Consider the following 12881-nt stretch of genomic DNA (forward strand, 5'->3'; position numbering starts at 1 on the left):
ACATAATGAAAAGCCCTCCTAATGTTCCTTCCCCTCCCCGCAGTCTCTTGTAAAATTACAGATTCTCTTGGTGCCGAACAACAGTCCAAATTTGAGCTTTGGCAGCGTCTCGTCTCTCTCTCTTGCAGCGCCATCTCCTCGTCTTGTCTGTCTAATGACAGGCTGCCATTGTTCCTTCATGTTCCTATAACGGGCTCGTCTGAAGTTTCTGTCTTAATCGTGTGTGCTCTATGATGCTTATAGAGCCTGATTCCTGCCTTCATTTATCCTCCCCGGCACGTTTGTCTGACACGGCCGGTGTGCAGCTTCTGAAACGGTTGATAGTGTGCAGCAGTATGGCTGCCTCCCCGCCGCTGGGGCTGTCTTCCTGTGTCTGGCCTACAAAGGGAGGCTTTCCCCTGTCACACGCCTGCAGATATATGCACATGCACGCAGCTGAGTGACAAAATTGCATCTTCTGGGTTGAATGACTGGAGTCTATCCCGCAGTAGCTGTGCTGAGACGGCACAGTGCAGGGTCATTTGGGTTCCATCAGTGTTGTGTGTGTGTGTGTGTGTGTTGTCCCAAACACCCACAGTGTGTTAATACTGCTCCTCTGGGGAGTTCTATACTGCTGCTTGACGTGATACACAGTGACTGGGTGACCTTGAGTAGTGGGACAAACAAAAGGACCCAAATACACACACACAACAAACACTCCGCCCACTAATTATTACTGTAACTTGTGCTGCCTTTACTCTCCGACTGCTCGTTGTGTTCCTTTTCATGACCCCTTGTCTTATGCCCCCCTACCCCACAGGTTAATGTGACGGTCGACTACATCAGAGCAGCTACAGGTCCAGGAGAAAGCACGCCCGCCTTCCCAGAACGCACCTGTGCCACAGTCACAATCGGTGGCATGTAAGTCCTCATCTTTCACACACATTGATACACCGATGGTGATTGAGCCACGCAGGCCTCTAGGAACCACGTGGAGTTCAGTGGAGGGGGGGAAAAGAGCAGCAACTGAACCTGAAATCAAAAGACATAAATCTCATATGATTAGGTTTTATAAATTCACCTAGAATTTATCAATATTAACAATAAGCCTCATCAATTGATAAATTTTATGAATCACTTTTAAAATACCATTAGTCTTATTTGTGGTACGGAAAACCTCAATATAAGCTTTGACAACTTTATAAATGCAACTTTCCGCTTTATGCCCTCATACATATAAGTTTTCATCATAATATTTAGCTCTAGATGTTATGCCTCTTTTATGGGCTTTGCTGTAATATTTACTAGAATATATATGCTAGATACTGTTGGAATTAAAATTAGCTAGCGGCAGAATGGCTATGTTGGCACAACTGGTGCATAGGAAACTGGGGTATGTTTTCCATTGGGGCGATGAGCTGAATTTGGTGTAGGTTCTTCACGGTACTGTCTACCTATTGCCTCGTTTCCACTGAGCGGTCCAGACTGGACTGGATTTTTGAGCGTTTTCATTGCAAAATAGACCCATTAAGCAGGTCGTAGGTCCATAGAAAAATGGAATGGGCCTGTTAGGGCGGAGCTTCTGTCGTCACACAATGTAACTCAATGATTGTCGGAAAGGTTGTACGACAACATCAAGCGTTTGACCAGCACTTTTCCCGATTCAAGATTGTTCCAAGATGAGGGATTGACAGATCCTGGAAGAGCCCCCAATTTATGTTACGCCCCATTTTGTGGATCTGGGGCGTAAACACTAACACTAACAAAAACTACAAAGTTCAACACAAACTGCGCTTTGATGGTCCAACATTTAATGGAGAAATGCTCACTTTAAATGCTCACCATTCTAAACCGGCCAAGAGGGGACCGGTCTGGCCTGTATCGCTCATTGGAAACGAGGCATATGTCGCCACATGGGGGCTGGGTCTCCCTGTATCAGCCCCCAGCCCGAATAAAATACAGGGTTTTAGCTTAAAAAATTAGATTTTATTTGTTTTTTTTTTTTAGATAATCATTTTGAAAGGTTGGACTAAGGTGAGATAATCCTATTTGGAATCACAGATGTCTAAAAGAGCTTCCTTGTTTTGAAAACGATCATCAGTGAAAGCAATTATTTTTTAATCCACTAGCGCTGCTTTGAAGAAATTAATTTCATACGTTTTGAGGGTTTTTCCACTGTCCCCAGAAATAAATGCTGTTCACTAGGTTGAATTTAATCAAAACAAAAAAGGAGCTTTAATGCCACATGGCCCGAATTGAGCTTTAGAAGTCTGTTTTTTTTTTTTTTTAACTCAAAAGCTACAATTATCTCCTGTTATTATGTTCTTTTATTACTAAAGTCACAAAGCTGCTTCTCATGCACTCATGGGGAGACAGAGACCCAATTCCATCATCACACCAGCTGTTCAGTATCTGATGGTACTTGTCGGCACAAAGGTCAGGATCTGGCCCTGTAAACATTCAATTACAACCCTGTCTATAGCATCCACTCGGATTCTCAGATAACAGTAGTTGTTGCCCGTGTGAATGCTGAAGCCGTGGACTGAGGCGGTCAGTAGAATGAATCGTTTTTGACCCCGTATAACCTTGTCTTATCGTACGGTATGTGTAATAAATTTTTCTATCTGGTTCAAGTGTCTGTACACTCAATGGTGTTTGGGCCAAAAAAAGTTCTTTGAGACTCTGCTGCTTTAGTTTTTCTGTGGGTTTCTATTGATATCCTTTGGAAGACATGTTTTGATTAGAACAGGTTCCTTTTTACAAGTTTAAAACGCATTTTTAACGGCAGATATCAATATATAAATTTAAAAAAAACATTGAATTTAAAGTAAATCCTTTAGGACAACCAAAACAAACTGAACATTTTGAAGATACTAAGAAAAAATATTTGCTTTCAGCCTTGTAAAAATAAAATGTTTTTCTGATAAATTTAAAAATATAATCTTGTATTTTCCATCTCCTTTGGGCAGTAAATCTGAATTTTTAATTTCTTTTGTACCTGTTTTATTTCCCTTACACACATTTTGTTTGTTAAATCTGAAAGCCTGGGTCAAATCAGGAATAAAAACCTAATATGTGATGAGGGGGCCCAGGTCCGGGTTTCCCTGCGTCAGTCCCCAGCCCGGATAAAATACTGTACTAGGACTGGGTTAAAAAAATTGATAAAATGATCTAAATCGATCTAAGCTTAATAGATCAATATTCCATCTATAAAAGTAGAGTTCGGTCTAAAGCATAAAGCTAAAGTCCACTAGCTAGATGCTAATGGGATTTTCCACAGGACGGCTAATGCTAACGCTCTGTCAGCCAAAACATTTATTACTGACTAAATGAACATCTTTATAATGAATTTTCCAAACTCTTTTAATGAAATATTTTTTAACTTACCGTTTGTGTCCTAAACTGTTTTTTGCTTCTTCTTCTGGAATAAGGTGTAATTCTATAGCGTGATCACCACCTAGTGGACAAACTGAAACGCCCTCCAGGAGAGGCAGAACAATTGTTGGAGCTTTTCTGATTGTTAAAACCATACATTCTTACATTGATTCTAAATGTTTCTAAATGTGTAAACCATGTAAACTCAAAATTGAATGAATTGAATTGAGTAATTGAGTGGATTGAAATCTAATTGATTCTGGAAATTGTCAAGACCCAGCCCTATAATATTCAGGGTAGTATCTGGAAGGGAGTCCTTTAAAAGGTTTTCTTAGAGATGTAACGGATCACGGATAATTCACTAGCCACGGTTTTGGCCCACATGTTTTTGTAGATTTGTTCTCAGGACATGTAAATGTAATCAGAAACTACAAGTCTTTACATTTTTGTTTATGTTCAAAGTTCAAAGATGTGTGAGTGTATATTTATGCTTTCAAGTACTTTTGTTTTCTCTAACATACATTTTTAAAGCTTTTCAAAAAAAAAACTTATTTTAGGCCTTTATCTTCTTGTTTTTTTTCATGTTTTTTGTTTTCACTTTTTCTTAATCCGAAAAATGATACGAACCGTGAGTTTTGTGATCCGTTATATACCAAATGCATATTATTTCACTGGACAAAACAAGGTGTTGAGATCAACTTTAGAAAATGTCTTTCCTCCGACCCTCGCGAAATGAGGCCAAACCCGTCACCTTGGTTTCCTGATCGTCTGCCGCCATTTTGAAACCAGTCGACAGTGATTGATCCGAGTCATGTTTTAGAGAAACTATTGTCGCCAACCATGACTGAGCTTGTTTGAAGTCCACACCCCTTCCACTGAAAGCGACTCAGGAGAAGCTGTCAATCAAACGTTGGAGGTGGGGCCAACGGGCACCATGTGGTTTTACGGAGACATCTGATTGGTCAGTTTATAACTTGAATAACTTGGGATCAAGAAAAAATAAAAAAAGGTTTGAGAACAAGAATTGTTATTCTGGCAAATAGAATAACTGAGAAACAACTAAATTTGGCTTTTTGGAGCCAGCTGGTCCTTCCTATTTGGAACACAAGAGGGGGAGGGTTGATATGTCCATTGAATGTACAATCAGTGCTGTTTACTAACGACATCTGGCTTTTTCCTTAGATCTGCAGTTCTTAACTTTTTGTTCAGTTTTCTTGTCAAGGGTCATATAGGGGGAACTTGGGGGGGTGGGGGAGGAACTGGGTGAGGGAGGGGTGTTCATTTCGTGTTAATATCCCATTTTCTATCTGTAAATTTGTTTTTAAGCTGTGTTTTTTGCATTAATATGTATTTTGTTTGCTTTTATGTTAAGCGCTTTGTGTTTCGACCAAATGAAAGGTGCTATGCAAATAAAATTTGAGTTTCTGTTTTGCTTGAACTGGAATCAAACCATTTCTTAAGGCTAACGTCATGTGGTTTTCTTTCTTTGTGTGCATTTGTTTTTTCTCTGAACGCGTGTTGAAACGCTCTCCTCTTCCGCCAGAAACATAGCAGAAGCCCTGGTCAGCAAAGGCCTCGCCACAGTCATCAGATACAGACAGGATGACGACCAGCGCTCCTCCCACTACGATGAGCTGCTCGCCGCAGAGGCTCGGTGAGGAAAACACAAAGCACTTGCACCACCCCTCTTTCATCTTTTCTATAAACTTACACAACTACATACATGCATTAATAAAGGAACGCTCCCCGTTTGCCAAACTGCATATTTTAATATTTAACTTGACAAATGTATCTCTAAGGTAACACAGGAGAAGCACCTTGAGGCTTCTTTCATAACTGAGATGTGTTGTAGCTATGCCATCATTAGCTGCAGCGTATCACAGTCATTTCTGAATTTCCGTGTCAATTCCTCTTAAATATCTACTCATCCATGTGCTGGTGCTCCTATCCATCTTTTTTTCTGTATTCTTGGGCTCAAATACACATTCCAAGGCACTGGGCTCTAAATCATGGGCTCTCTTTACACAGGCCCTATGAATATAATTATATGGATGTGCAGGAGAGAGATTTAGTACAAGCTTTATTACTCTGCCATAGATTAAGATCTGCTTGCTGTAGGTAGAACAGATGCAGTCACAACCTCTTTTTATAGGATTAACTCTTTCTCTCCCCGTTTTTTCATATTTCCCAAAACACTGTCGGTGGCTACCTGCCCTCTTTTTTTTCTCTCCTGCCTTTCCACTCCAGCCATCCTTCCTGCTTTCAACATTTGCCCTTGTTTCTGCAGCTTAGCTGTTTTCAATTTTGTCCTTCTTTGGCCTTGCTCTTCTGGGTCTTCTCTTTTCCTATTTCTTTTTCAGCTCTTCCCCTTCTCTTTTCGCCGCTCTCTGTCCCACGTGGGGTCCTATTAGAGTTGATGAGAGGCTTCTGTCTTTAGCCTTGGTTATATTTTTAGTTCCCACTGCACAAAGCCAGTGGCCCACAGCCTTCTAGGACCCCAAGCTCTTAAACAGACAATCTGTACAGTCCTTTTCTTTCTTCTTTGCATAAATGCTCATTTTCTGGACCAAGGACCAAGTATATTGAGAAGTTATCCTTTTTATATTTTTTGTAAAAAGAACTACATATTGACATAGAACAAAATCTCCTACTTTCATATCCAACCGATACTTCAGCTGATATTTGTACACTTGTCCTTAGCTTAATTTCTAGGTGTAGTGTTTCACTTGAATAGAACCGAAGGGGAAAATATGTGAACCCTTTAGAAGTACTTGTAGAAGCTGGACGCACAACTGTATTCAATAAAAACATGAAAACACATTTTTAAGCTGTAAACGTTTTTTTTCCCATCGCTGTGATTTGGATTGAGATAAAAGAAAAATACACGTCTTTTTCGTATAGAAATTGAGGTACTCCCAAAGGGTTCACATACTTTCTCTTGCAACTGTACATTGGACAACTAAATGTCTTGAAATCATAAAGACCCACTCCAATGAAAATTATATTTTTGACATGGTCTTGTAGCATTTTTCTCATAATGGAGGACATATTTAAAAAATATTAAGATTAACATAGCATTTCTGAGTATTTTTTTTTCTCAAATTGTTGTAATTTAGGCACAAATGTTTGAAAAAGCTAATTTGTGACTTCGAAAATACAATCACCAGACTACAAGCTCCTCCCCCTTTCTGATGCATCCACTTGATAAATAGATCCAGTTTTTCTCGTCTGAGCTAGCATCTTGGTGAATATCTGATGACTTCATGCTGCTCTGCTGAAATTATATTGGCTAAAAATGCCAAATCATAACTAAAAGACCACTGGAAATGCCTTTTAAAAATATCAAATAGATGCTTGGAGTGGGACTTTGATATTCAGTCTCTTTGCAGTGAGGATAAGGTAAGCACAAAATAAATCGGCATTTGTCAAAATACCTGCTTATACTTAGGGTCTTCGAGCCGTTGCTTTCCATCTGTGAAAGGATGGCCCTCAAACTGGCCGATCACTAGTCATCTTCATCTGCTTTGACCCTCAAGACATTTTAAAGTAGCTTTCACCAGCAGCAGCTCCTTAGCCACCTCTAAAGAAAGGGCTCATCTCTCTTCATATGTCATTTAACTCTTATGCCCACAAGTCGTCCCCCATTTATGGTTCTTCAGCCACCATGAAAGCTTTTCATCTCTGTAACGGATTTCCTTCCATCGGTAGACCGGGGAAAAGAAACCTCATAAGAAATCCCAGCTATATGTTCGCCGTATGTATGAAAACTGGTTTGAAATGTGTGTTTGTTCAAATTTAGGGCCATCAAGAACGGGAAAGGGTTGCACAGCAAGAAGGAGGTACCCATCCACAGAGTGGCTGACATCTCTGGGGTATGTAGTCTTTTTATCCTCCTTTTTAATGTTTTCTCGTTATCCTACGCAGTGGCATGAATAAAAGGTTTTAAAGGATGTGGATAAAAGGATAAGAAGCATCAATGTGCACTTAAGCTAACGCACAGTGACTGTAATTAGAATAAAATCTTTTTAGATGTGGACTCATTTACATATTCCCACCAAAACTCTTCAAAACATGTAAATTCTCCACAGACAAGACCATAATTGTTGACTCATCCCTACAAATGGCCTCTAAAAATAAACAGCATTAATAAAGACATCATGGTTGCTAGGTCTCAGTTTATTTACGTGTGCCCAGGGGCTTGATTGAGGCATCATTTGACTAATGAAGCCTTATTGGAAGCCCTCATGGCATGAACATTAGCGTGGGAAAAACCATTACATCTTGCAGTAATGTTACATACTTTGAGCCACAATTTGTTTGAATCAGTGGTTTTAAAAATGGTTATGTCTTATTTTCTTTATGTAAAAGTGCACAAATCCATATTTCTCATTTTATCCATAAAAGCGTCTTTATTCAGCTAACACACTTTAAATGATTTGTCATCAACCTCTGACGCTTCTCGTCTTTCTGTCCCGCAACGAGAAATGCTAGCGAACCGTGTCCCGACCAAAAATAATCAATATTCATTTCTTTTATTACACCAGCCTGACTCTGCTGGGGAAAGAAAAAAAAAAAGAAAAACGGAGGCGAGTTTTATCACTTCCACTCTCTTCCCCACCTGAACTCTCTTGTAGCACCTGAACCAGTAGACGCCAGAGGACTAGGAATTAAATCAGACACTCTGCATGCGTCAGCTCCGTAAACGACTGCTTAAAGCGCTCGATGCGCCACTTTGTCCCTCAAGTTATCAACCCATTTACAGAGCACCTGAGGTCCTAACGGGTTAAACATTTTAGACACCAATAAGGCTTTATTGTTGAGCTAATAGGTCCAAGCATGCTCTTCATAAATGCCCTCGGATGTTTTCTTACTGTCATCAGCATAACCTCCTTGTGTCTCATTGTGTCAGCGGCCGAGATAAATGATTAAAGCCTGTAAATATAATTATGACAGGGAATTGTTGTGCTGACAAAGCAGCTCTGGTTTTTCATTAGAGGTTTTAGTGTGTTTCATACTTATAAACATCTCCCCAACTTAATTGGCCAAACTGACCACATTCATTGTGCTGCAGCGGCTTGGGAGTGATTACAGAGCGCTGTGTGGGGCGCACTCAATAATTAATGAACTTTAATAACGGTGAGACAAAGGGATACTAGGAACCTTCAATTTCAAATGGAGACCTGCGCATCTCTGCTTTAAAGGTTAACACAACAGGGCAGTTGGAGGCCGACTCCACTCTCAGCGCAGATTTGAAAAATGCAAGAAAAAGGGGCGGGGCAACGGGAGGAAGACAGAGCAGGAGAAGTGTGATCTGGATTTGTGATTGACAGTGAGGTTAGTTTGAGGAAACTAAAAGATCTTTGTACTATTGTCTCGATAAAAATAATAAAAACAATCACAATGTTCAGGCTGCCTCCCCATTCCACATCAGTTCTCTGTCTACCACATAAGCCGCTCTCTGCGTAGAGGAGCGACCTAAGCCACTCTCTGCGTAGAGGAGCGACCTATGCCGCTCTCTGCGTAGAGGAGCAACCTAAGCCGCTCTCTGCGTAGAGGAGCAACCTAAGCCGCTCTCTGCATAGAGGAGCGACCTATGCCGCTCTCTGCGTAGAGGAGCGACCTATGCCGCTCTCTGCGTAGAGGAGCGACCTATGCCGCTCTCTGCGTAGAGGAGCGACCTAAGCCGCTCTCTGCGTAGAGGAGCGACCTAAGCCGCTCTCTTCGTAGAGGGGCGACCTACGCCGCTCTCTGCGTAGAGGGGCGACCTACGCCGCTCTCTGCGTAGAGGGGCGACCTACGCCGCTCTCTGCGTAGAGGGGCGACCTAAGCCGCTCTCTGCGTAGCGGGGCGACTTACGCCGCTCTGCGTAGAGGGGCGACCTACGCCGCTCACAGCGTAGCGGAGTGACCTTTGCCTTTCTCACTTTAGCGCAAGAATCTACGCTGCTCTCAGAGTAGAACACGACCTATCCCGCTCTTGGCATAGCAGAGCGACCTAAGCTGCTCTGAGTAGCGTAGTGACCTCTGTGTGTCTTGTCTTAGTGGAGCGACCTACGGCACTCTTGACGTTGCAGAGCGACCTCTTGGCATAGTGGATCGACATACTTCGCTTTTGGCAAAACTGAGCGATCTACGCTGCTTTCGGCGTAGCGGAGAGACCTATGCCGCTCACGGCATTAGCTCTGCAGCCCTCTGCCCTGGCTCCTCTGCCCCCGGCGTCATCTCCGCTGTCAGCTCCAACGCTCTCGCCGTCAGCTACACCGCCTTAAGTGTCAGCTCCAATACTCCTTGCGCCAGCTCCACCCCTCTTGGCTGCATTGCTCTTGGGGTCGCAGGGAGAGTATCAACTCACGGTGTCGAGTTTTTAAAGATGGGCGGGGTTTTTATAGTGGAGCTGCGGAGCATTATGACGTGAAACTTCAGAAACGACGTGGGACTTCCACCATTTGACCAATCACAAAATTCAATTGTAATACATGTTTCAACAAGTTTATTTTAAATTGTCAAAAATGTGGCAAGGACCAACAGACTGTGTTTTCAAAGTTGCATTTATAGAGATCAAAAGCCCCCAAAAATTTGGTTTCCCTTTAAAAAAATAGTCCCATTTAGCCAGAGAAAACACAGTAGCTTAGTATGACATGTCTGACAATACTTTGCAATTGTTTTTATACACACTGCCATGTCAGTAGGGGTCAGGTCACTGCTATTATGCAGCACAGACTCCCTTAGCATTTCTGTCAGTCTTCAGCAAAATATGCGTCATTCGTCGTCTCCGATTGTTGCCAAATACTGGCAGTAGGCGGGCACAAAAACATAAACCAGTTGTTTGGCAAAGCTAGTGAAATGAGATTTGTAATAAAAAGACCAAAAATAGCAACATTTTACACCATCCCCAATGTGCCCCTCTTTTTTCTTTTTTTTAATCTTCCCTCTTCTGTGATGCATACCCACGCACGGCCATGCAGGCACACTTGGAAACGCATATTCCCCATACGTCAGCATCCTTTGGTGGGAAAGGTTTGTTGAAACGGATTATAAAAGTTGAGTGGGATGCAGTCACAAATAGAGCAGAGATAGGTTTATAAACGTATGGTGTAGGAGATGTACGGGGTGGTGGGAGGAGGGTGGATAAAGCACTTGACTCACCTCAAGCCTCTAAAGGTTACATAATGAGGTCCTCTTATTTTCTGATGTCTCTTCCCTTTTTTTCCCTCCCCTGAACTAAGTTAGACTGCACTGCCCACACACACACACTGCAGGTGCAGTAAATGTTTGTGCGAACGAGAGTGTCATCTCCCACTCAAGAGGTTATTTTGGATTCCAGTAGGTGGAGTTCAGGTGGTGCATCTTACACTCTCTTTACCCACAGACTCATGCCTTTCAAGCCCCGAGGATGACGTCCTTTTTTTGGGATGTTTCTAGTCTGTTTTGCTTTAATCTCCAGATTGGAATTCACGCTTTTATGCTCCTTGTAATTTTCATATAAAATCGCAGCATCAAGCAAACAAACATTTTTGTTCCAGCTAACCTTGTCTGACCCTTTGTGCCTACTCCCCTGTCCACACTGCCTCACACAAACACAACACGGGCTCGTGACTCACCGTGTTGTGCCTACATTCTCATGCCTGGAGTAGGCAACAAATAATTTATTTTTTAAAATCGTTTATGAATCTTCTCCTTGCCACTGATACAGTGCGCTGATGCACTATCCCTGCCCGAATACACCGGATTTATTGCCGCTTGTAATTTTGGCCCAAGTACACCGATAAGTTAGTGACTCACTCCTGCAGTCAGAGATTGAAGCGGGAAGGAAGGAGGGAAGGCAGGCGGGAAGGGAGAGAATTATTTTTGATTACTTGAGGTTCCAGACGTGTCGCTGAGAGGGGGTGAGGCAGACTTTATTATACCGAACCCAGATATAAAGATGTCTGGAGGAAACTCACTGCCTTCTTGTCAAACTCTTTTCTGTCCGTGGTCAGTATTGTTGACAGTTACCTTCTTTTTATATATATATATATATTTGGAATAATTAAATATTTTTTTGGTCCTGTAGGAAACGCAAAAAGCCAAGCAGTTCCTGCCCTTCCTGCAGAGGGCAGGCCGCTCGGAAGCAGTGGTGGAACACGTCTTCAGCGGCTCCCGTCTAAAGTTGTACATGCCCAAAGAAACCTGCCTCATCACATTCCTCCTGGCTGGTGCGTATGCTTCCCCCCTTCATGTAAAGGTCCATCTTTTGGCTCTAAAACATGTGTCAAAGTCAAGACCTGGCCCTCCGGGTAATTCTATCCGGCCCTCCAGATCATTTTATTTCATTGTTATTAATTGACCAAAGTTATCTTGCGCTTATTTTTAACTTGTATAATTTTGACAAAATATATTTTATGGAGAGGGAAAAATATTGAAAGATATTTAAGGTTTGAGTTGATTTATTCTGGAATAATATTCCTTCCTTTTTATTATTCATTATTTTAAAAAGTTACAGTTTTAAAGTTTTAAAAATTGTCATTCTGATAGCTTTTAGGACTATTTTGGCATTTACTAAGATTTTTTTATTCTACTTTGGAGTTTAGCTAATATTTCAGCTACATGCTAGTTCTTTTGTCTAACTTAAGCTTTTTTTTATTTATGCTATTTTGGAGTTTAGCTAATATTTCAGCTACATGCTAGTAGTTATGCCTAATTTAGGCATTTATTTATTTATTTTTTCTTTTATAGACTAATTTGGTATTTATCTAATATTTTAGCTGGCCATTAGCTTTAGTGTTTTAAGCTATCAGCTTCAGTGATTTTTGCTATCAATTTCAGCATCTTCAGCTATCAGCACTAGGCTCTTCAGCGGCCAAATTCAGCTTACAGCATTCACACTAGCATTATCACAGGTAATGTTATATATCTAGCTAATAATTACGTTAAAAAGTTACGATTTCAAAGTTTTAAAAGTGTAGTTTTAGTGCGTTCAGTAAACGTTTATCCTGTTCGGCCCGTGACCTAAGGTGTGTTTTGGATTTTGGCCCCCTGTGTGATTGAGTTTGTCACCCCTCCTCTAAAGTATCACTTTTGTATTTGAAAGTTGCAGCAAGGTGCAAGTCTACGCAGCAGCTTGTGCCAACTGTGTGTGCCATGTTGGAAAGTTAGAGTTCAGAACCCCCCACATATACTTCCTACTTCCCAGCAGCCAATTCTGAGACAGCAAGGTTAAAAGAGGGTACGGGTGCCACCCCTGTTGGCATGAGGCATGTGTCTCCTTTAACCTCACCTTTCGCTCTCTGGCTTTCCGCCAGCTGCGATCCACGCGATTCGTGCGGCTGCTGTGGTTCTAACTCCTTACATGGTAGAGTAAGAGTCCAACATTTTTTTTATAAGTAAAGAGCAGCCCCCTTTTTTGTTTCAGCCTTTTTCTTTCGGACTGAGAAGGTCATGTTGTGAAAACCTAATATGTTCTGAGAATGTCAACTCGTTCCTGCTGGCATTCAACAACTCAGTGTGTCAGTCCATCCGCGGTTTATTGCTTTTTTTTTTTTTTTTTTT

General features: G+C 41.6%; 1 protein-coding gene across 1 annotated transcript in view; it reads left to right on the top strand.

Annotated features, from left to right (window-relative positions):
- The window catches only part of snd1 (staphylococcal nuclease and tudor domain containing 1), a 181017-nt gene that overhangs the window by 38711 nt on the left and 129425 nt on the right, over positions 1–12881 (top strand). The window contains exons 12-15 of the mRNA XM_024292246.1: positions 800–900; positions 4898–5008; positions 7154–7226; positions 11407–11548. Coding sequence (XP_024148014.1) covers positions 800–900; positions 4898–5008; positions 7154–7226; positions 11407–11548 — 427 coding nt within the window. The remainder of the gene's footprint in view (positions 1–799; positions 901–4897; positions 5009–7153; positions 7227–11406; positions 11549–12881) is intronic.

Source organism: Oryzias melastigma, linkage group LG23 (assembly GCF_002922805.2).
Source record: "Oryzias melastigma strain HK-1 linkage group LG23, ASM292280v2, whole genome shotgun sequence".
Classification (NCBI taxonomy): Eukaryota; Metazoa; Chordata; class Actinopteri; order Beloniformes; family Adrianichthyidae; genus Oryzias; species Oryzias melastigma.